The 20,678-nt window shown below is 48.0% G+C and overlaps 1 protein-coding gene across 3 annotated transcripts in view; it reads right to left on the reverse strand.

Annotated features, from left to right (window-relative positions):
* Positions 1-20,678, reverse strand: part of TEF (TEF transcription factor, PAR bZIP family member) — a 227,609-nt gene that overhangs the window by 76,580 nt on the left and 130,351 nt on the right. For all 3 annotated transcript variants that reach the window (XM_086963522.1, XM_086963521.1, XM_086963520.1), the window contains 2 exons: positions 14,594-14,911; positions 12,211-12,470 (listed from right to left, as the gene is read on the reverse strand). In XM_086963522.1, coding sequence (XP_086819648.1) covers positions 12,211-12,470; positions 14,594-14,911 — 578 coding nt within the window. The remainder of the gene's footprint in view (positions 1-12,210; positions 12,471-14,593; positions 14,912-20,678) is intronic.

The raw sequence follows: 20,678 nt of genomic DNA on the forward strand, positions 1-20,678 counted from the left end.
CTTTTTGGCGTTGTCATCCTCCGGAGCGACTCCTGGTACCAACCCCTGGAGAAACGCCGGGTGCCAACCTCCAGAACGACTACTGGTGCCAACCGCTGGAGAGACTCCTGGTACCAGCCTCTGGGACCACTCTCCAGAATCAGTGTCTCTAGAGTAACTCCCAGGTACCAGCCTCTGGAGTAATTCCTTGTGACCCGACTCAGAAGCGACTCGCCCACTGCCAGCCTCAGAGTGACCCTTCTCTGTCACAATCCGCAGCGGTACGCTTCTGCATCCACCGCCCCGCAGGCTCTTTCCTTTCTCTGTTTTGTTGTCTCTGTATTTTTTGGGTTTCTCCCGTCTCTCTGGCTGAGATTTTAATTTTTTCAAGGCGAAAACATGTGTTTCTTGCAAAGACTGAGCTCGGCGCAGGCTGAATCACACGGACTGGCCCCTCCCCCACCTCCTCCTCCTCCTCCTCTTTCCATCATCTTTTGGTTATGAAAAATGTCAACTCACGTCACTGCACATGACCCATTTAACAACTGGTGTGAGGGCATGATCACCGCCCCTCCCAGCCCCTCACAGGCTTCTGCATTCCGGCTCTCGCTGCCTTGAGAAGTCTCGGGGGCACCCGCCTCATCTGGCAGGGGGTACACTCAACGAGTGAGCCTTTGGGGTCCCCCATCCCCAGGGCACATTGTCACCAACCGACAAGTTATGAGAATGCGCGACCCACTGGCCAAACCCAAAGACATGTGGGCACAACTGAAACTCTGCATAGCGATGAGAAAACTCAGTCAGTTAAAGTGCCTGCTGTGGTCAACTGCGCGCATTATGCAGGTTCCAATCGCCTAGTGAGTTACTGCACTCGCTGCACCGATCTGGTTTGTTAGGTTGCTGTCTCGAATAGGTCCAGCTGGCTGACATTCGAAGAACGCCCTGCACCCACACTAAGATCTCAATTGGGATACCTTGGACCCAATTTTCACTCTCCAAAGTGGTGCAGTATATCCTCAGTGGCACCTCTGTGAGCTGACCACTCTGCATTCACCCTACAACTTCGAACGATGCACCGCACCCACACTATACCCTCTGCTGTGGCGCTTTGCACCTAATCCCACTAGTATTGTGCTTTGCACCCAGACTAAACCCTCTGGTATGGTGCTTCGCACCCAGACTAAACCCTCTGGTATGGCGCTTTGCACCCAGACTAAACCCTCTGGTATGGCGCTTTGCACCCAGACTAAACCCTCTGGTATGGCGCTTTGCACCCAGACTAAACCCTCTGGTATGGTGCTTTGCACCCAGACTAAACCCTCTGGTATGGTGCTTTGCACCCAGACTAAACCCTCTGGTATGATGCATTGCATCCACACTAAACCCTCTGCTATGGCGCTTTGTACCTAAACCCACTGGTATTGTGCTTTGCACCCACACTAAACTCTCTGGTATGGTGCTTCGCACCCACACTTAGCTATTGCCTTTGTAAATTTCAATGTCTTTTTATTTGTTTTAAAACCCAAAATAAAAGGCATAGCCATTTACAATGCCAATAGCTCAAACTCGCGTAACTGCGAGACCTATTGCATTGCAAATGCTTGTTTCAGTAGGTTGCCACGGAGGCTACCATGATAGAAATAAATACTAACCCTGCCTTTTCTAGATGCAACAAGTAACAGATAATATCTTGCAATGAGGCCTGAATGGGCTGCACATTTAAAGTATAGCAGTAGTGAACAAATATTTTCTATTTGGCCGCATAAGTAGCACTTGTTGCAGGCTTAAAAGCTTTGTTAAGAATTAGCCTGCATTCTTTTGGGGTAAAAGGTACTCCAGCTCTAAGATTTCAGGTGCCAAACTACACGATTCAGTATCAGGAGGTCAAGGTGTTGCAGTGATGTTATGTGAAGAGGTCTGCTCACAGAGGCAGCATCTTGTGTGGATCTTGGGACAGTTCCAGCCGTACCGAGTACCATGGCTGTCTTGCCCAGGTGAATGCTAGGAGGAGCACTGTTTTGTTGCAATGCATTTTGTAAAACACTCCTAGTGTTATTAGAATAGACATTAGCTCCAGCACATTTATGCGAAGAAGGTCACTGAGGAGTTCATTAGCCCTGGAATGTCAGTTGGCCCAGGTGGGCTTCTTGTTCCGCATAACAGTTTGTGGACCAATGTCGGTCAAGGCACTCCTGCAATAGGTGCAAGTGAGTATTTAGTACTACTGCAACAATACAAGACACCATAATTTCCAACACTTTCATTCTCACCGTCAAAGAATGTAAAGGGAAGCAGACTCAGAAATGCCATCACTGTCTTGCTGTTAGTGTTGCACTTTGCCGGCAATGGTATTCAGTGTAGCTCCCAAAAAGGGTTGCATTTGTTAGGAAAAGAGATGAGACTTTTTGGCATTGACAGTGACCACTAATGTTTGGAGTATAGAGACTGATTTTTCAGTAGGAACAAGGCGCTGCTCCCAGAGGCTGCCAGACATCCAGATATGGAAAGATATGTATGGCATGATGGCATGGTGAACTGCCACTTCTGACAAGACATTTACTGAAAACCCTCTGGCTGTGGTCACCACAGAAGGTAGTACTTTGATGTGATAATGCTTTCCACGTATCACCAACCTGAGGTACTGGTGGTGTACTGGGTGGATAGGGACGTGGAAGTAGGTGTCCTTGAGATCGAGTCACTATAGTTCATGATGCAGAGTAGCGGAATGAGCTCTTGTAGAGTTGTCATTTTGAAAATCTCTGATCTTATGTAGCTATTGAATGGGTAAAGGTCTCGATTCACCCAGGACCATCTGTCGGTCTTGAGAATAAGGAAGTACAGAGAGAAAATTACTTGTCCACAGTAATATGGTGGAGCAGGTTCTATCACATCATTCTGAAGCAATGCCTGCACTTTCTTTTGCAGCAGTCTTTTGTGGTCTTGACTGATGCGAAGACAGCGTGATGCATTATTGGGTGGAGTGGTGAGAAACCACAGGTAGTAGCGGTCAGTGATAATGGAAAGGTTAGGTCTCCTCTCCAAGTAAGATATAACCTTATTCCTCCTCCGACAGTAGTAGCGTGATTAGTGGGAATGTGATTAAAGTTACTATTTTACAGATGAAGGTCTGCCCTTACTTTTGGAGACTATCTTTCCAGCAGCTGTTGTCGTGATAGCCTCACTCTCCTGAAAGGACTGCTGCGGTTTATACTAAGGGCACTATGAGATGCCGGCTAACTAGGCTTCAGCTTTTGCTTTTCGCCTCATACAATCTGACTCTGTATTGCCTGGAGTGCCCCAGGAGCTGTAGATTCGACAGAACACCTTCTCGTACCTCGGGTACAAACAATACTGGAAATACTCAAAAAAGATACTGACAAAGTGTACACTTATGAGATTTTGTTGGACCTCAGGTCGAAACCAGAGACTTTTAGCTAGGCATGTTGTCAGAGAACATTAGTTCATTTCACAGGACTGTATTAGCTGCGTTCCTGGCACACCTATTTTTGGCATATGATCTGATCTTCCCTTCCTGGATGAGTTTCTTTCCACGCTTTGTGAAAACCTCTGGAAAGTGTATTACCTCTGCTGCATCTTCTAGCAGTAGCCCAACGGAGTGACCTATTCGCCATGGAGTCACACCACAGACAGCTATCCTTTGGTCAGCAGAATTAATGTTCTCCAGTATTAGGGTATCTTTCATAGATTCACATGCCTGAATCATTTCCCGTCGCCAGGATGGGAGTCCCCGGTACATAATAAAAGTAATGTCTCACTAGACATAAAAAGAGATGGGCCAAAGGCCTCAGATTAGTAACATATCCAGGTCCTTTTGTAATGAGGACCAAACTCTAGAGAACAACCAATCAGCTATCACCACCCTCTGGAACCTTCCTGGAAGGAGCTATATCCCTCAGATTTTGTCGTGCTAAGGGAGTCTCCACTGAGCTCTGCTAATTTTTTCCTTGTTTCTGGATTTCCAGTGACTTTCTTCAGAATTCCTTTTTCTGTGTGAAGTTCTCAATATCTTCATGTCAGAAACTCCTAAAAAAGGCCTTTTTAGGCTCTATGCTTCCTGCAGTAAGAAGAGGCTTCCTGTCGACGACCAACACAAAGACTGCCTCTACTGTCTTTACCACTCCTCAAAGGACTGTAAGGTATGTCTTACCTTTTCTTCAAAGGTCCTTAAAGACCGGAAGGGACGCCTTTTAATTTGGCTGCAGAGACTTAAAGACAAAGACCAAGCCTGGTCTTCTGAGGAGAGTGAGTGTTCCTCCAAGTGTTCAAGATCCTCACAAAAAAGGCCCAGAGTTGCTTCTCCAGGACCTTCGTCGCAGCCCCCTCAAAAGAAGACGCAGAAAAAGTCTTCAGAGGCACACCTTAAGGCTTCACCAACAAAGGTTTCTCCTCAGGAAGTTCTACACACCTTTAAAGAGCCTAGTTCCACCTAGTCGACGACGGTGGCTTTGACGGCGAGAAAATCCCAGTCTACAGCAGTGGGAGTAATGTCGATGACGACTGTCTCTACCACCTTGGCGTCCTCGGCATCGTCCACGACTTCGTCGAGGGCTGTTAAACCTTTATCGTCAACGATAAAAATTAAGTAATCATAGTCGACTTCTAAGGGCTCCGTCGACAGGAGCTTTGTCGACGTTACCTTCAGTTGTGTCCGTCGGTGCTTCACCGTCGACAACTACACTGACGACAGGCTAGTCGATGACACCAGAGTCCAAAGTGGAAAGTGCACATGTCCACCTCAAAATAACAAAACTCATGTCGACACCTCTCCTGACTTCTCCTAGCAGGGTCCAGCTATTACTTTCGACTCACCTTTTGGAAGAGGAGGAAGATTCAGATGAGGGCAGTATGTTCAGAGCTGCGAAAAGTCCTTCTGAACTTCATGTTAAGTACTAGGAGAGTTCGTACTATGACGAGCAAGAACCAGAAGACCAGACATATTATCCAGACGACAGCCATCTTTCCCAAACTCCCATTGTTTGTCTACCTGCGTCTTTGGTTTTTGACCTCCAATTTCTGATTACTGACTACAAGCAGAGATTTTCTACTTCTGCTAAGTCTCCTCCTCCAGTTGTCTCTCCGCCGCCAAGGCCACAGACTACACCTCTACCTCCACAGTCTGTGTCTGTCACAGTACCTCCTCCACCTTCCCCGGATAATGAGGAGGATGATCAACAAGAGGAAGGGGAGCTCCATGATTCACAATCGACTCATGAGTGGGATGATTACGTTATCCCTTGTCCAGCGTCCCCGGTGCCTACTCAAGCGGATTCACCTCCTGAGGGAATCAGGGGTTTTCATAATGTCTTGGAAAGGGCTGCACAGCATTTCCAGATTCCTATGCCTTCTCACCAGCAGGATTGCTTCCTTTAGGACTTTAAGGAGCCTTTTAAAAAGTCTGTGAGATCTGTGCCTATTATAGCCTACATCTGGGATCAGGGTGTTAAAATCATGCAAAATCCATCTTCGGTTCCCCCAGTGTTACCTCGTCTAGACCTAAAATACAGAGCTCTGGACACCACTCCAGCCTGCCTTACCGGACAGCCCAAGTCTGATTCCGTCATTACTCAGGCTGCCTAGCGGAAGTCTAAAAACCCTTCTGCTCTTCTCCTCCAAACAAGGAAGGTAGACGACTTGATAATATTGGAAAACGTTTTTCTTTCATGTCTGTATTGACAGTGTGGGCATCTAATTCCTTAGCGTTATTAGGGTGCTACAACAGGTAGATGTGGGCGGACATTAGTCCAATTTTGGGGGACCTTGCCGGACGACTCGAAGGAAGAAGCAAAGAAGATCTTGCTGGAGGGCGAACGTTCGGCTTCCGAGATCGAAGATTGTACGATGGATATCGCCTCTACTGGTTTCCGCCAACTGGCTGGCGCTGCTGTTCTACGACGCCAAGGTTGGCTGAAGGCGACTGCAATCCGGACGGAAGCCCAGACAAAGATTCTGGATATGCCCTACGATGGTCAGCTTCTTTTTCACACGCATATTGATGAAGTTCTTCAGGGCATAAAACAGGATACTGACACGGCTAGGGCTTTGGGTACCCTCCAATTTAAAAACCCTCCTTTCGTGGCTCAAGGGGTAGAGGGCAATCTTCCACTAGAGGAGACTACCAACAATATGGGTCTTCCTATTCCTCCTCCAACCAACAATATCTGCCACAATTCCAACAACGTCAACAACAGCAATGCTCTTAAACTAAGGCCTCCTTTCGAGGAAAGGGAGGACGACAGAAGGAGCTGCTCGGCGGCAATGACTATTCTCTACCGCAGTTCTCCATTTCCTCTCCACCCTCCAAAGTAAGAGGAGGGATTTCCCATTTCTTACACAATTGGAAACAGATAACAACGGACCGTTGGGTTCTTCAACTGGTACAATTCGGACATTCGCTGGAGTTCATTCAAAATCCTCCTCAACCGATGCTTCAAAAAAATCTATGCCTTTTACTCCTGGAACTTTCACTCATGCTCCAGAAGGGAGCTATAGAAAGGGTTCCTCTTCGTCAACAGAAGGGGAAAGGGTTTTTAATCCCGTTTTTTTCCTGGTGCACAAAAAAGGAGAATAAATGGAGACCAATGCTAGACTTAAGAAGTCTCAACAAGTTCTTAAAGAAGCAGTTGTTTCGCATGGTTACCATTCAAGAAGTGCTGCAACTTCTCAATGCCAACGACTACCTGGATTTTCAAGATGCCTATTTCCATATCCCTATCCACAGGCATCACAAACAGTTTCTGAGGTTACCAATTCAGAGTCCTGCCCTTCGGACTCAAGTCAGCTCCACGCATTTTTACGAAATGCCTTTCTCTAGCATACCTCAGGCAACAACATCATCAAGTCTTTCCCTATCACGACGACTGGCTCGCAAAGGCACCTTCTCTAGACGACGTGACCAGGTCTTCCGACTCCGGTCTACAGCTTTCAGTCGCCTGGGACTCGCTGTCGATCAGGACAAGTCTGTCCTCCAACCTTCTCAGCGAATAACCTTTCTGGGTGCTACTCTCGACACAACCCAGAAGGCTTTCCCGTCACAAGAGCGACAGAGCAAACTTCTTCATTTGGCAAATCACATAAAATCCAAGAAGTCTCTCTCGCTCTCTCTCAGAATGATGTCATCCTGTATTCTGCTGGTTCCTCACTGTCTCCTCCACATGCGTCCTCTCAAAGAAGCACTGTTGACTCAATGGATTCAATCCGAAAGATCCTTCGGCGATGTCGTTCAGGTGACCCCTCAGATGGTCACTGGTCTACAGTGATGGACTAGTCCACGGAATCTTTCTCAAGGCCTGCCCTTCTTGCTCCAAAATTCTCCACAGATCACAACAACAGATGTGTCCCTGGAGGGTTGGGGAGGTTTCCTCCAAGAACTCTGCATCAGAGGAAAGTGGTCTCCTTGGAACGTAAGATTCACATAAACCTCCTCGAGCTGTGAGCTGTCTGTCTCTCCTGGTGTTTCTTCCCAGGATCAAAGGATATCTAGTGCTTGTCCGGATGGACAATACTACGACAATGCACTACCTAAACAAGCAGGGAGGTACTTGTTCACTACCACTCTCTCACGAATCTCAAAAGATCTGTAACTGGTTACTTCAAAACATTTCCCTTCAAGCGGAATATGTTCCAGGAACAGACAATGTACTGGCCGATTCACTAAGCAGGCAACAAACACCATGTCACCAATGGGAGTTGAACCAGCGGACTCTCGACCGCATATTCTCCCAATGGAGCACCCCTCTCTTGGACCTATTTAAATGTAAATGTAAATGTAGGTGTACTTATATAGCGCAACCTGTCACCCAAAGGGCATCCTGGCGCTTGCTTAGGGAACCCGTCCTGGTATTCCCCTGTGAGAGGCCCCGGCAGGGTATCCACAAGGTGAAAGCCAGGCATCCCGCAGCGAGGGGCCGTTGTGGAGATTAAGCAAGCTATTGCCCAGAGTAGCAGAGCGTGAACCTGTGAGTCGAGAAGGCACCAGAGCGAGAATTATCGAGACCGTGGAATTTTTAGCCCAAGACCCGTCGAGGCGGGGAATTGAACCCTGGTCCAGGGCCGATCTCAGCTTCCGGGTCTGCCGCCTCTAACCCCTGAGCCACACTTCTCTACAAGCACTTCTCTACTTCTCTATTTATTACCAAGCAGAGCGCCAAATGCCAAAACTTTGCAAGCTGGCATTTTAGATTGCATGGTTTAACGTCTTTGCATGCGCTTTTCCACCGATTCCCCTGATTCCCAGGGTCCTCATGAAGTTTAAGGCAGAACCCTGCACACTAATCCGGATAGCTCCAGCATGGCCGCACCAGCATTGGTTCACGGAACTCCATCTTCTCTCTTTGGAACCACCGATCCCTTTGAAACCGTTTCCCTCTCTCTCCTCACAATGAACCGGGAACAAGTCAACATCCGGATAGAGCATCTCTCAAATTATCGGCTTGGCTCCTGAGTTCTGAGGGTTCCATGGCCTAGACATCCCTCCGGACTGCAGGGCAGTGCTGGCTCGGGCTTGAGCCAACAGTACTAACAAAACATATTCCTTAAAATGGAAGACGTTCTGCATCTGGTGTAAGTCGGCAAAAATACACCCTCTTTCGGCTTCTCCAGAACAAATATTGCCTTACCTTCTCCATCTGGCTAAGTCAGGTCTTGCTCATGCCTCTACTAAAGTTCACCTGGCAGCAATATCCTGTTTCAGGAGATCTTCTCCAGGCCCTTCTCTTTGGTCTAGTAGATTGATAAAACAATTTCTTAAAGGCCTATTCAGGACTTTTCCTCCCGTAAAGTCTCTGCCTCCAACTTGGCAACTCAACACAGTTCTTGCTCAGCTTATGAAACACCCATTTGAGCCAATACACAGAGCTGATCTAAAATATCTTTCTTGGAAGATGGCACTCCTTCTAGCCCTTACCTCTGCGAGGCGAGTAAGTGAGCTTCATGCATTTTCAATTCAAGACCCTTTTCTTCAGTTCAAACATGACGGGGTTATACTGCGAACTAATCCTAAGTTTGTGCTTCAAGAACAGTCTTTCACCTCAATGAACCTTTAGTCTTAAGGACCTTTTTTTCCAAATCCTCAACAGCGGCGGAAAGAGATCTACATTCACTGGATCTTAAACGCTGCCTTAAAATTCTACCTTGACAGGACAAAAGCGTTCCGCAAATCCAACCAACTCTTTGTGGCTTACAGTCTGCCTATGAAAGGTTTTCCACTCACTAAAGTATTTCTCAGTAGATTTCAGGAGCTATTGCTTTCTGTCACCAGCAAGTGGGCCAACCCTTGCTCTCCACAGTTCATGCCCATTCCACGAGGGCAGTCTCTACATCCATGGCACTCTTTGTAGGTGTGCCTATCACAGACATTTGCAGAGCGGCAACATGGAGGACGCCGCACACATTTACCAAGCACTACTGCTTGGATACAGAACTCATGAAAGATGCTGTAATTTAAATAGAGGTGAGCCTTCTTTTCATCCCACCATCCTTTTCTGTTTATAAGCACATTTCTCCATTGTGTTTTCATTGTTTTTCACATTGATAGGTTATGTGGTGAACTTGTACATTCTGGGTCATCCAAAATGTGCTTGTCATTACTTGCTACTCTGATTCAGGCATGTGAATCTATGAAAGATACCCTAGTACTGGACTAGACTGGTAGACCGTTTTAACGGGAATGTGGAGGTGAGTCTGCTGTTGATGGGCTGTGTTCCTAGACCCAGTCTTTTTAGGAATTGGGAAAGTTCTTAGCTCTTCTGGAAATGTCTCCTTAAATGTTAGGATTTTTTTCTTAGTTGGGGTTAGCCACCTAGTGTAAGTTGTGGTGGCCGATCTACAATATACACCACGAATGGAGCTATATAAATCTTTCTTTGACATCAAGCTGCTTGCCCTGAACTTCTGACAGTGTTAAATCCCTCTGCGCCCACCCAGGTATTGGTTTCAAGGTCAACTTCGGAGTCAGTCTCAGATCCAAATTAACTGTTCAGACTCTTGGTGCAGAGATGGTGTCTCGATATGAAGGCCATGTTCTTGAGGCTTTACCAGAGCAGAGACTCTTTTGATGCAGGGCTAGATTTGAATCAGTGGCCGGTGAAGGCTGACTTGGCCATTTCAGTGGTGGTTCAAGGCTTAAGGCATGCCCTCTTGAGTTCATTCCTTGTTCTGGAGGAGAAACTCCACTCAAGCTCAACCCTGATGCAAGATATTCAGAAGATGGTGGATGGGAATCACGAAGCACAGTCTTTGTCTTGGGTGGGGATTTCACCTGGGGCTCTGGGAAGGATTATCTCTGATGTCAGAGTCACTGGGAGAAACATATTGCAGACTCTTTTTCATCTGGGCCCTTAAAATACCAAAGGGCCTAACCTTTCTCCATCTAAGTATGTGCTCTTAATCTTCTGATGACATGGGGCGAAAACCTTGGCCCCTATATGCATTTCCTTGGACAGGGTGATACATGTTTGGTGGATGTGTTTGGTGGCTGCGGAATGTTCTACAACTGCCTAGCTTCGTGCCTGCTGCGTGTTCGACCGACTTGGCGTTGTGCCCCCCTCTCTGGCCAGGTGACCCGCTGCTTTGTCTTGCCCCTCCCCCTCCCCCCCCCCTCTGCCCCCGCCCCGTGGGTGATGCATTGGAGTCATCCCGCCGCTACCCCTGCCACTGGTTGACATCCTTCTATTGCTGCCTGGTCCTTGAACACACGGCCCTGCATGTGTGATGTGATGAATGATTGTTGATGCTGCTCTGCACCGAAGTTTGTTGTTTCCCTCCGAATGTTGTGGGGGATTGGGTGAAAAGGTGCACGTGGACATATTTTCTATGGACTGCTGTTTTACTGAGCTGCGGCTCTTGCACTCGTCATGATGGCGGGGCAAGACTGAGAGCTTGAGGTCAATTTGTAAGTCTACGGCACCCAAAAATGTAAGACTATCTATTTTGCAATGGTTGCACTTCTGGACTCCTTGCCCATGTCAGGGCTATATATCTCTTTTGGTGGCACGCCATCAGCCTTGTTGTATGATTCCTCGCACCCTACTTCTGGTTGGAGGGCACCTGTCCATATCGCGGCCTGCCTCCGGGTTGTTGGCGTGACGCAGTGTAACCTTTCTTTTTATAAAATAAATGTCTTACACCAAAAAAAAAAAAAAAAAAAAAAAAAAAGTATGTGCCCTTAATGACTTCGACCAAAGTCATGGTGGATGACTCTGGAGAGTCTTGACACTACATTCTGTAATGTGCCTACCACCATCCTCTACAATAAGAGGACTTTTTTTGCTTCCGAAGGTCTGGCGGGAAAATAGGTGAATTTGTCATGGCTCCTTAAGAGGACAGAATTCACTCACCTTTGATGATCTAATAATAGGAACTTGCTGCTACACTTAGGACAGAATTGGAAAGGTGTATTCTCCATAACTACTTCGCCGTCAGTAATTCTCCTACGACCGGGCCTAGATATCTTCGTTACTATTTACTTGCAAAGTGGGTGCTGGCCGTATAATGTTTTCTTAAAGTGTTGGAGGTAGGTATTCCGGTGAAAAAATGTTAGGTTTTGCTTCTGTAATGCAATGGTCCTGGAACTCCAAAGTTACACTCGAACCATTTGATAAATAAATAAATAAATAAATCTAATTAAGATGGAGTCTAAATCTTCAGATATTTTGGGTGTCGGCGAGGGATCACAAATCACCTTGAATTTGTAACCTCTATTTAAAAGGAAAACAACTTACAAAGTCAGTGTCTAACATTAGATGACAGGCTGATATGACACGGACTTTCACTGAGTGCTACTAAGTATTATTCCTTTGCGTCAGGTTGTATCGAACTTCTAAACTTCTAGAGTATGCTTTGACTCTTTCTTCACCTTACATTCTGAAGACACATACAGTAATACTTGGCACTGGGACATAAGCGATAAACAACAACTACTATGAAGGAGAGGAGCAAGAGACATAGCAACTGAAACCATTTCCTTAACAGATGGTAGCTGTGGAAAGGCTAGTGACTTGGAACTAAATCTGAGGAGGCAGTCTCTGTACGGGTGCAAGGAGGAAGATGGGACAGCCCCAGCCCATATACTGCAGGAGTAGTGTTGAGACAGACTCAGTACTGTCATAAGACATAGTACTGGTGAGGCAGTGGGTAGGGCAGGAGTGGAACATATGTCTAAAGCATGGGGGGGCAGAGGTTGGTAGAAGGGTTAGGTGTGGGGAGAACCAGTACCTTCATCTCCTCCGGTGTGTAAATCTTCTTTGCTTTCTTGATCATTGGCTGTGGCTTCAGTTCCTCCTCTGCAAACTTATGCTTCCGGGGGTCAAAGAGCTCCCCACCAGGTACGCTGGACAGCATCAGGTCTGTGGGATCAGGGTTAAAGTTGACATTGACCTCAATGCTGTCAGGATCAATGGGGCTCGGGGTGTCACACTGGTCCTCCTCTTCCTCCTCCTCCTCCTCCAACTGCTCCTCTGTAGGCAACGAGGTGTCTGAAAGACAAAGATAAGTGAACCACCAGGCCAGAGAAGGCAGCATGCTTCAGGGGCTGCAGAGTTCAACGCAGAGATAAAGAGGGAAGCAAACACCCTGAGATGATGACTGACGTGCTTATTGTGGAGGTGAAAGTGGAAGATAGGTAAAAGGTGAAAGAGAGGCGAAGCAAGTGCACAGAGACGGTGGCTTATAATAAGCTGCAGTGTATTGTATGAAGGTAAAGGTGGAAGATATGTGAAGGCTAAGGTAAAAGAAAGGTGAACCAAGTGCCTAGAGATGGCGGGTTGCCCTAGGCTGCAGTGTTCGCTTTAGAGATGAAGGAGGACAAATTAGCACTCAACAAGAAATGCAGAAGGCCAAGGGATGCAGCTTTAATATGTAGGCAAAGGTAGGAAAAAGTTAAGCAAGGGCCAAGAGGTGAAGTCATGTTATGGCTGACTGGATTTTGCATGATGGCGAAGGAAACCTGTTGCGGCGCCTATAAACACTCAGCAACCAATCACAATGTATTGCAAATCAGACAGGCAAAACATCCTTTGGGACATGTGATAACCTAGTATGGGTTACAATTACCATTTTAAAAGAACAACTTGAGATAAGACGAGCGTAGCATGGCTATCACAGTACGTCACTCTACGAAGATGTAGGCTAGATGACCATACAGATACTACACTAACAAGAACCATGCTCCACCATTTGACAGTTCCAGGCTTGGCTGGCCCTTATCTGCACAGTGCTCACATAACCCAGATTCAGTGAAGCATCCTTTTGTTACCTGGCCGTTGAAAGACCATTGGGATGTTCTACAGAGAGAAGTCTCACGAAAGGAACAGAGTACAGAATCTCTTACTCTGCAGAGGGTTCTAGGACTTAAAATGTTTTTCACTGCAGTCATGGAACAGGGCTTCTGGTGTAAATCCTTCAGGAGGGCACAGTCTGTACTAAAAGTAACCCCTATGATGAGGGCACAAACAATGCCAAACACAAATATTCCCTAGGATTCATGGCTGACCACAAGGAGAATGAGAATCTTTGCTAGGCCACTCTGCAGGAGCTGGGGCAGTCAAGGTTGCCCACAAGGTCCCTACTGCCACAGTTCCTGAAAGAGTGCTTTAAACCACAATAATAGTTGAGTTTCTGACTCAATGTATTCCACCGGTTTGGGGCATTCCCTTATTGTAGTAACTGGGAGCATAATTTGGCTCCCTGTTATTCTATTTCCTTACAAAGTACTTTTTTGTGCTTTTATGCTCTACCAAGATCATGCACCATTTGAGTTCTTTTAAATAAAGACATTACATGCAGGCACTACATCTTTAATGGCTAGCCTCTGCTCATATTATATAAACTATTTATACCTACCTTATAGTGGTAATCAAGATTAGGAAGAATTTGAGTACTACAAGGGAAGTCACCTCTGGACTCTTATTAATCTACCAAAGATTTGGGACAATAGGATTGTGTAGATATATGGTGGCCCAGTCTGATTCTTTACCCTCTTTGCCATGCTCAGAACATAGTATTAATGGTTTTGGCTCCTCACCCAGGGAGGCCTGATTAGGTTTTTTGCACTTTTACAGTCTCATCAAGGTTACCAGATCTGTGGTCAGAAATTCGATGACTAACTAGGTCTTTTTAACCTTTCATGTATTGTATTTTTAGCACCGCAGTTAGCTGCCCCTTGTAGCCCTCATTAGCCCTTCTGACTCCCTTTATGTTTTGAGGTGTGAGTTTTTGGCTCTGGTTTTGTGTCGTAGCTCTGTGATTAATTCTGCCAGGAGGTTGCCATTGTCTTTATGCCTTGCTCGTATTTCAATATACCTGGCACACTGGCGCCCACCCTTAGTACATTTCAGACACTGTGTACTGTTAATCATGTTGAAAGGAATGCACAGTGGATCCTTTTCTTGAGGGTCTTGTTCTTGTGGAGAATAGTTGTTTTTTAATGCAGTTGCTAGTTTTCTTTAATGTTTAAGGTTTATTTATTGAGATCGATTAAAGTTATTTCCGCTTCTGATTCACTATAATAGTAAACCGCTAAGCCACACATTTGGGGAGATTTTGCGAGTGGAGTAGGATGGTGGGCTATATTTGTAGGTCTCAAAGTAGTAAAGCTTACCTCCATCCTTGGAACACTGGAAGATGCTAGATGGCGAAAGGGGTGAGGAGGCAGTGGCTGAAGTGCTGGCTGTCTCGTCAGGTGCTTCCAGCTTGGCAACAGGCAGCAGCTGACCTTGGAGGTTTATGTCCAAATTGCCTGGGCCGGTGGGGATGCCATTTTCCAGGAGGAACTCATCTAGGTCCATGTACTCGAGATGAAATGACTGCCCGTCGTATGGGATGGTCTTGTCCCAAATGGGTGGCATGAGGGCAGCGGAGGACAAAAGAGTATTGCCCAGTGTCTCACCATCATCTGATTTTACCTTGTCGTCCTTATCTGCAAGAGATGGCATGTGAAGGGTAAAAAAGGCACATTAAGATTCTCATAGCAGCCCTCACAGAGTAACAGAGGGCCAGAAGTCCACTTTATGCTGCGCAGACCAGAACTTCATTTTTACTTTTGCACCGCCAAAAAGATATGCCAGTGACACCTAAAAGCTCACATTATTAGAAATGTCTCTCACAAATTTGAGAAGTTGCTACTTCTCCCCCCATTTGAGCGTCACACCCTGACGCACTCTCACAGGCTTCAACAGACCACAATTGTTATCCACTTTTCACCCCTAGAAGTTAGCTATTCAATCAAAGAAACTTCAAGTGTCACCTAGTGGTATATCGCGTATCTTGGGAACCAAAGAATATATCTATTTCAGTTAAGCAAATAGTCACACAAAACTTAAGGATTTTAAGTGTGAACCTGCTGTAAACAAACCCACATTGACATCTAGGCAACCTACAACTAAGCAACAATCAATGCTGGTTGGTTGCATTACCCAAAAGAACATGGACCACGGTGGTATGAGAGCCCAAAATGTCCCAAAAGCAGTGTGTAAATGAGCAATGAGGCTAGTACGAGGCCTCAAAATCTCAGCAGCACAAATGCAGCAGGACTTTCAGAGTGATCAAGTGGTGACTGACTTCAAAATTGTCAACATTATAAACAGCCTCAATTCCATTCCACCTGTTGAGCCCCAGGACCCCTTAGACGCCACCACACACTGTGTCCTTTTCGTATATACAACAGATGTGTATCAGTCAGTATATCAACTTTAGTTTTTAACATAAAATAAACATTCTGTGTAGTTATGTAAATATAGTTGAATAAGTGTACATATTGTAAATATGTTTTTGTATTTTGTAGCCCTGAAGAAGTCTGTGTAGGACGAAACGCGTTGGCTACTGTTGTAAGGCGTTGGACAAAAGAAGAAAATGAATAAAGAACTTTTCTAAATAAACATTGCAAGCATATTGCACATTATGTGTTATTGAATACAAGTATTGTGGATGTGAAATATGATAATTGTGCTGAACTCATCTAAATTGAGCTATATTCTTTGGTCCTGAACTATGAATTAAAGAAAAAACAAATATTATGTTCCTTCCTATGGCCTGCTGCACCAACTTGCCTGCTAAAACATTTCAATTATTTCCTGTACAACACTCTATTGCTTCATAGACAAGCATTTAACAATGCAATAGGTCTCGCAGCATTAAAGTTTGAGGTATTGGCATTGTGTATGACAATGCGTTGCATAAAATTTGTAGCAAACTTTGAATTGGTGAGCAGTGAGAGTGTGTGCAAGAGTATGCTGTTGCTTACAGCTGTTATTGGCAAACTGAACAGACAGTTCTGAAGACTGCTTGACACTTTGTCAAAGAGAATGAGTGGTTCTTTAAGGAACTACTGTCAGATCTCAGCAGACAGAGGTCGGGAGGTAATGGGAGAAAGAAAGATCACGACTGTGGGCGCTGAAGCATAGACCAGTGTTGGAGTGTGAGGTGCAAAGCAAAAAATAATAAATAGAGGAGAGGACAGCATGATGGATAGAGCACGCACTAACCTACCTGTGAGACGCCGCCACACTCCACAGCTGCCAGGAGTATCAGCCCACGCCGCCACCGCCGAGAGTCACCTCACCTGCAGTTTGCTCGCGCCGCCGCTCCTGGACTACGAATCCCGGCAGCCTACGCGGCGGCGCGCGTCAGTGACACCGCGAGGGCGCCAGGGGAGGCGCACATAAGCGCCGGAGGACCGGCGGAGCGCTGGGAACACGCACTAACCTACCTGTGAGACGCCGCCACACTCCACAGCTGCCAGGAGTATCAGCCCACGCCGCCACCGCCGAGAGTCACCTCACCTGCAGTTTGCTCGCGCCGCCGCTCCGGGACTACGAATCCCGGCAGCCTACGCGGCGGCGCGCGTCAGTGACACCGCGAGGGCGCCAGGGGAGGCGCACATAAGCGCCGGAGGACCGGCGGAGTGCTGGGAACACGCACTAACCTACCTGTGAGACGCCGCCACACTCCACAGCTGCCAGGAGTATCAGCCCACGCCGCCACCGCCGAGAGTCACCTCACCTGCAGTTTGCTCGCGCCGCCGCTCCGGGACTACGAATCCCGGCAGCCTACGCGGCGGCGCGCGTCAGTGACACCGCGAGGGCGCCAGGGGAGGCGCACATAAGCGCCGGAGGACCGGCGGAGCGCTGGGAACACGCACTAACCTACCTGTGAGACGCCGCCACACTCCACAGCTGCCAGGAGTATCAGCCCACGCCGCCACCGCCGAGAGTCACCTCACCTGCAGTTTGCTCGCGCCGCCGCTCCGGGACTACGAATCCCGGCAGCCTACGCGGCGGCGCGCGTCAGTGACACCGCGAGGGCGCCAGGGGAGGCGCACATAAGCGCCGGAGGACCGGCGGAGCGCTGGGAACACGCACTAACCTACCTGTGAGACGCCGCCACACTCCACAGCTGCCAGGAGTATCAGCCCACGCCGCCACCGCCGAGAGTCACCTCACCTGCAGTTTGCTCGCGCCGCCGCTCCGGGACTACGAATCCCGGCAGCCTACGCGGCGGCGCGCGTCAGTGACACCGCGAGGGCGCCAGGGGAGGCTCACATAAGCGCCGGAGGACCGGCGGAGCGCTGGGAACACGCACTAACCTACCTGTGAGACGCCGCCACACTCCACAGCTGCCAGGAGTATCCGCCCACGCCGCCACCGCCGAGAGTCACCTCACCTGCAGTTTGCTCGCGCCGCCGCTCCGGGACTACGAATCCCGGCAGCCTACGCGGCGGCGCGCGTCAGTGACACCGCGAGGGCGCCAGGGGAGGCGCACATAAGCGCCGGAGGACCGGCGGAGCGCTGGGAACACGCACTAACCTACCTGTGAGACGCCGCCACACTCCACAGCTGCCAGGAGTATCAGCCCACGCCGCCACCGCCGAGAGTCACCTCACCTGCAGTTTGCTCGCGCCGCCGCTCCGGGACTACGAATCCCGGCAGCCTACGCGGCGGCGCGCGTCAGTGACACCGCGAGGGCGCCAGGGGAGGCGCACATAAGCGCCGGAGGACCGGCGGAGCGCTGGGAACACGCACTAACCTACCTGTGAGACGCCGCCACACTCCACAGCTGCCAGGAGTATCAGCCCACGCCGCCACCGCCGAGAGTCACCTCACCTGCAGTTTGCTCGCGCCGCCGCTCCGGGACTACGAATCCCGGCAGCCTACGCGGCGGCGCGCGTCAGTGACACCGCGAGGGCGCCAGGGGAGGCGCACATAAGCGCCGGAGGACCAGCTTCGCGGGACGCGAGCGGGACGCCCGGGGCGAAGCCCGGGCAAAGGGCGGGCCCTCTACGGCCCTCTTCGGCACAAGTCGGCCAGGCTAGGCCATCCCTCTAACTTCATATCCTTGTGCACCAGGAACTAATATTCGCCAGTGATCACAGCAAACAGTTGGTGTTCCAGGCGCTGGTTGCCCGCCTTCATTCCGCCAGGCTATCCAGACGGGGGTCGGTAAGCAGGCCATACAGCTTCAATCGAATCGCCCAGGAGCCTGGGTTAGGAAGGGGGCCCACGTGATACGCCACTACACTGACGAATGTGGAAAGGAGCCTGCCAGACACTTGCACAAGTTTAAAGTAAGACTTTTTGTTTTAATTTACAGGAGTGACATCTTGTTAATTACTTGAACAGTGGGTATAAGACTTTCATACACCTAGCAAAACCATGCGCAAAAAAAATCCACACACGGCACCCGAAATACCAAAGAACACTATGGAAAACTATCTTGTCCAAGTGGCCAGCAAAATAAACAGCGAACGCAGGCAATCATTAGGTCTATCCCAATCCCCTATTCTCCCTCCTATGAGCCCACCCACCTCCTCCTCGCAAACCAATGACTCGCTGTTGTTAGACTCCAACAACGATTTACATGCGCCAGCCTCCCCTGCCAATGTCAACATTGATGTTAGCACAGTGAATGTGGGGGACACGGAACAACTTGCGGTCATTGATTCAGACGCACAGCTAGTCATTGATGATGAAGAAAATAACGACAAAGAAGATGCGGAGGATGATCCACCGGCCAAGCAGTCCTCAAGGGCAGTTAGAGCCAGTCGTAGATTACAAAGTAAACGCGGGGGGGCACGCTCTGGAAAAAATAAGACCACATCACCACCTAAGGACAAAAATATTTGCCAGACTAAGGAGGTGAATAACTTGAGGGATTCCTTGGACGAGGATTTAATGCTAAAAATAGCGGAGCTGTTAGAAATAAAAATACAGACAATTGTAAAGCCACTTATCAGCAAGATTGATAAACTCTCTGCGGAGATAAAGAAACTTGGAAATACTCAAAATGTTTTAGTAGATGCAATAGGTAATGTCTTAAGTAATGTCAGCAAAGACAGTGATCCCTCTGGGAATGACAGTGAATCCAGGGTAACATCAGATGCTGCTCCTCCAGGGGCAATTCCTGCAGAAGATCCACAAACTTTTAGTCAAAATACTAACAACCTGCCACTAGAAACCACAACTATCCAGCAAACTGATCCAACACACGCTACAGTGCCCACTAGTTTTGATGAAAATCTGACACAATTTGTAGTAGAAGCAGCACCGCTAGTGCTAGTGCTAGCCAATACACCTACCCTATCACCGGACCAAAATGAGTCAGCCTCATCACTTAGAAGTAAGGCATTATACTGGCTCTCAAATAATATGAGGCTAGCACAGGGGGGTGAACAGAGGTTAGCTGATGAAATCAAAACAGCAAGGAGGGTAGGTTGGATAGGAAAAAAGCAAAAAAAATGGAAGGGCGACTGTGTGATATTAAATTTCTCGACCGCAACTGCTCTTCCTGATATTTTGCCAAATATCCTTCCACCACAAAAAAGAAGCAGTTCCATTATTCCACTCACATTGGAATTTTTCTATTCTGATTCACAAAAAGCAAATAACAAAAAACCCCGGAAGCCCGTTTGGCCAATGCGTGATTATGGTTGGGGAGGTGGTTCATCAGTTCCTGATATGAATTACGCTCCCCAAAGTAGGGCAGGCCCATGGCTACCAAATCACTACAATAACTTTCAAAACATTACTCCAGGGCAAAATTGGAATCAGATGGGCAGACGAGGGCCTGGTATTGTGACTGATAATTGTGGACCTGCAGGAAATGCTAAATATAATGGAGGATGGTCGGGTATGCAGCAGAATGCACTGTATCCCAATACCCCAGCACCTATAGGTAATGTTGACCCTAACGGAGGATGGCTGGGCCCTTTTTTGAACCCACCCCCTCCCATTACTCCTGCACCTAGATGGAACGCCCCTGCAAATGGCTGGGGCTTTGGGGCCCCATCCTATAATTGGGGAGTTAGTACGTCAAACAGGTTTGCAGCTCTAGCTGGTTTAGCTGACTGCGACTGACTTGATGGAAGGGCCCTGACAACGCCAAGTAGTATCCATCATACATACCCTAGTCCATGTCTCGAAACCAATCCAAGGTATATTGCACCTAATATAATTTTGCAACAGCCATTACATCTTGCTGAAACAACAACACACCAACTGCACCCTGAGATAACTAGGGCAACTCCACCTTGCCAGGTAGCAGAAACAGAAGGGGCTCTGGGATGCATAAAGATCATCTGTTGGAATATAGCAGGTTTGAAAAAGAACCTATTAGATCCATCCTGGCACGACTACATTTCAAGTGGGGATATCATTATGTTCCAGGAGACATGGGGGCTCGAAAACTACTAC

The sequence above is a fragment of the Lissotriton vulgaris genome, chromosome 1_1 (assembly GCF_964263255.1).
Source record: "Lissotriton vulgaris chromosome 1_1, aLisVul1.2, whole genome shotgun sequence".
NCBI lineage: Eukaryota > Metazoa > Chordata > Amphibia > Caudata > Salamandridae > Lissotriton > Lissotriton vulgaris.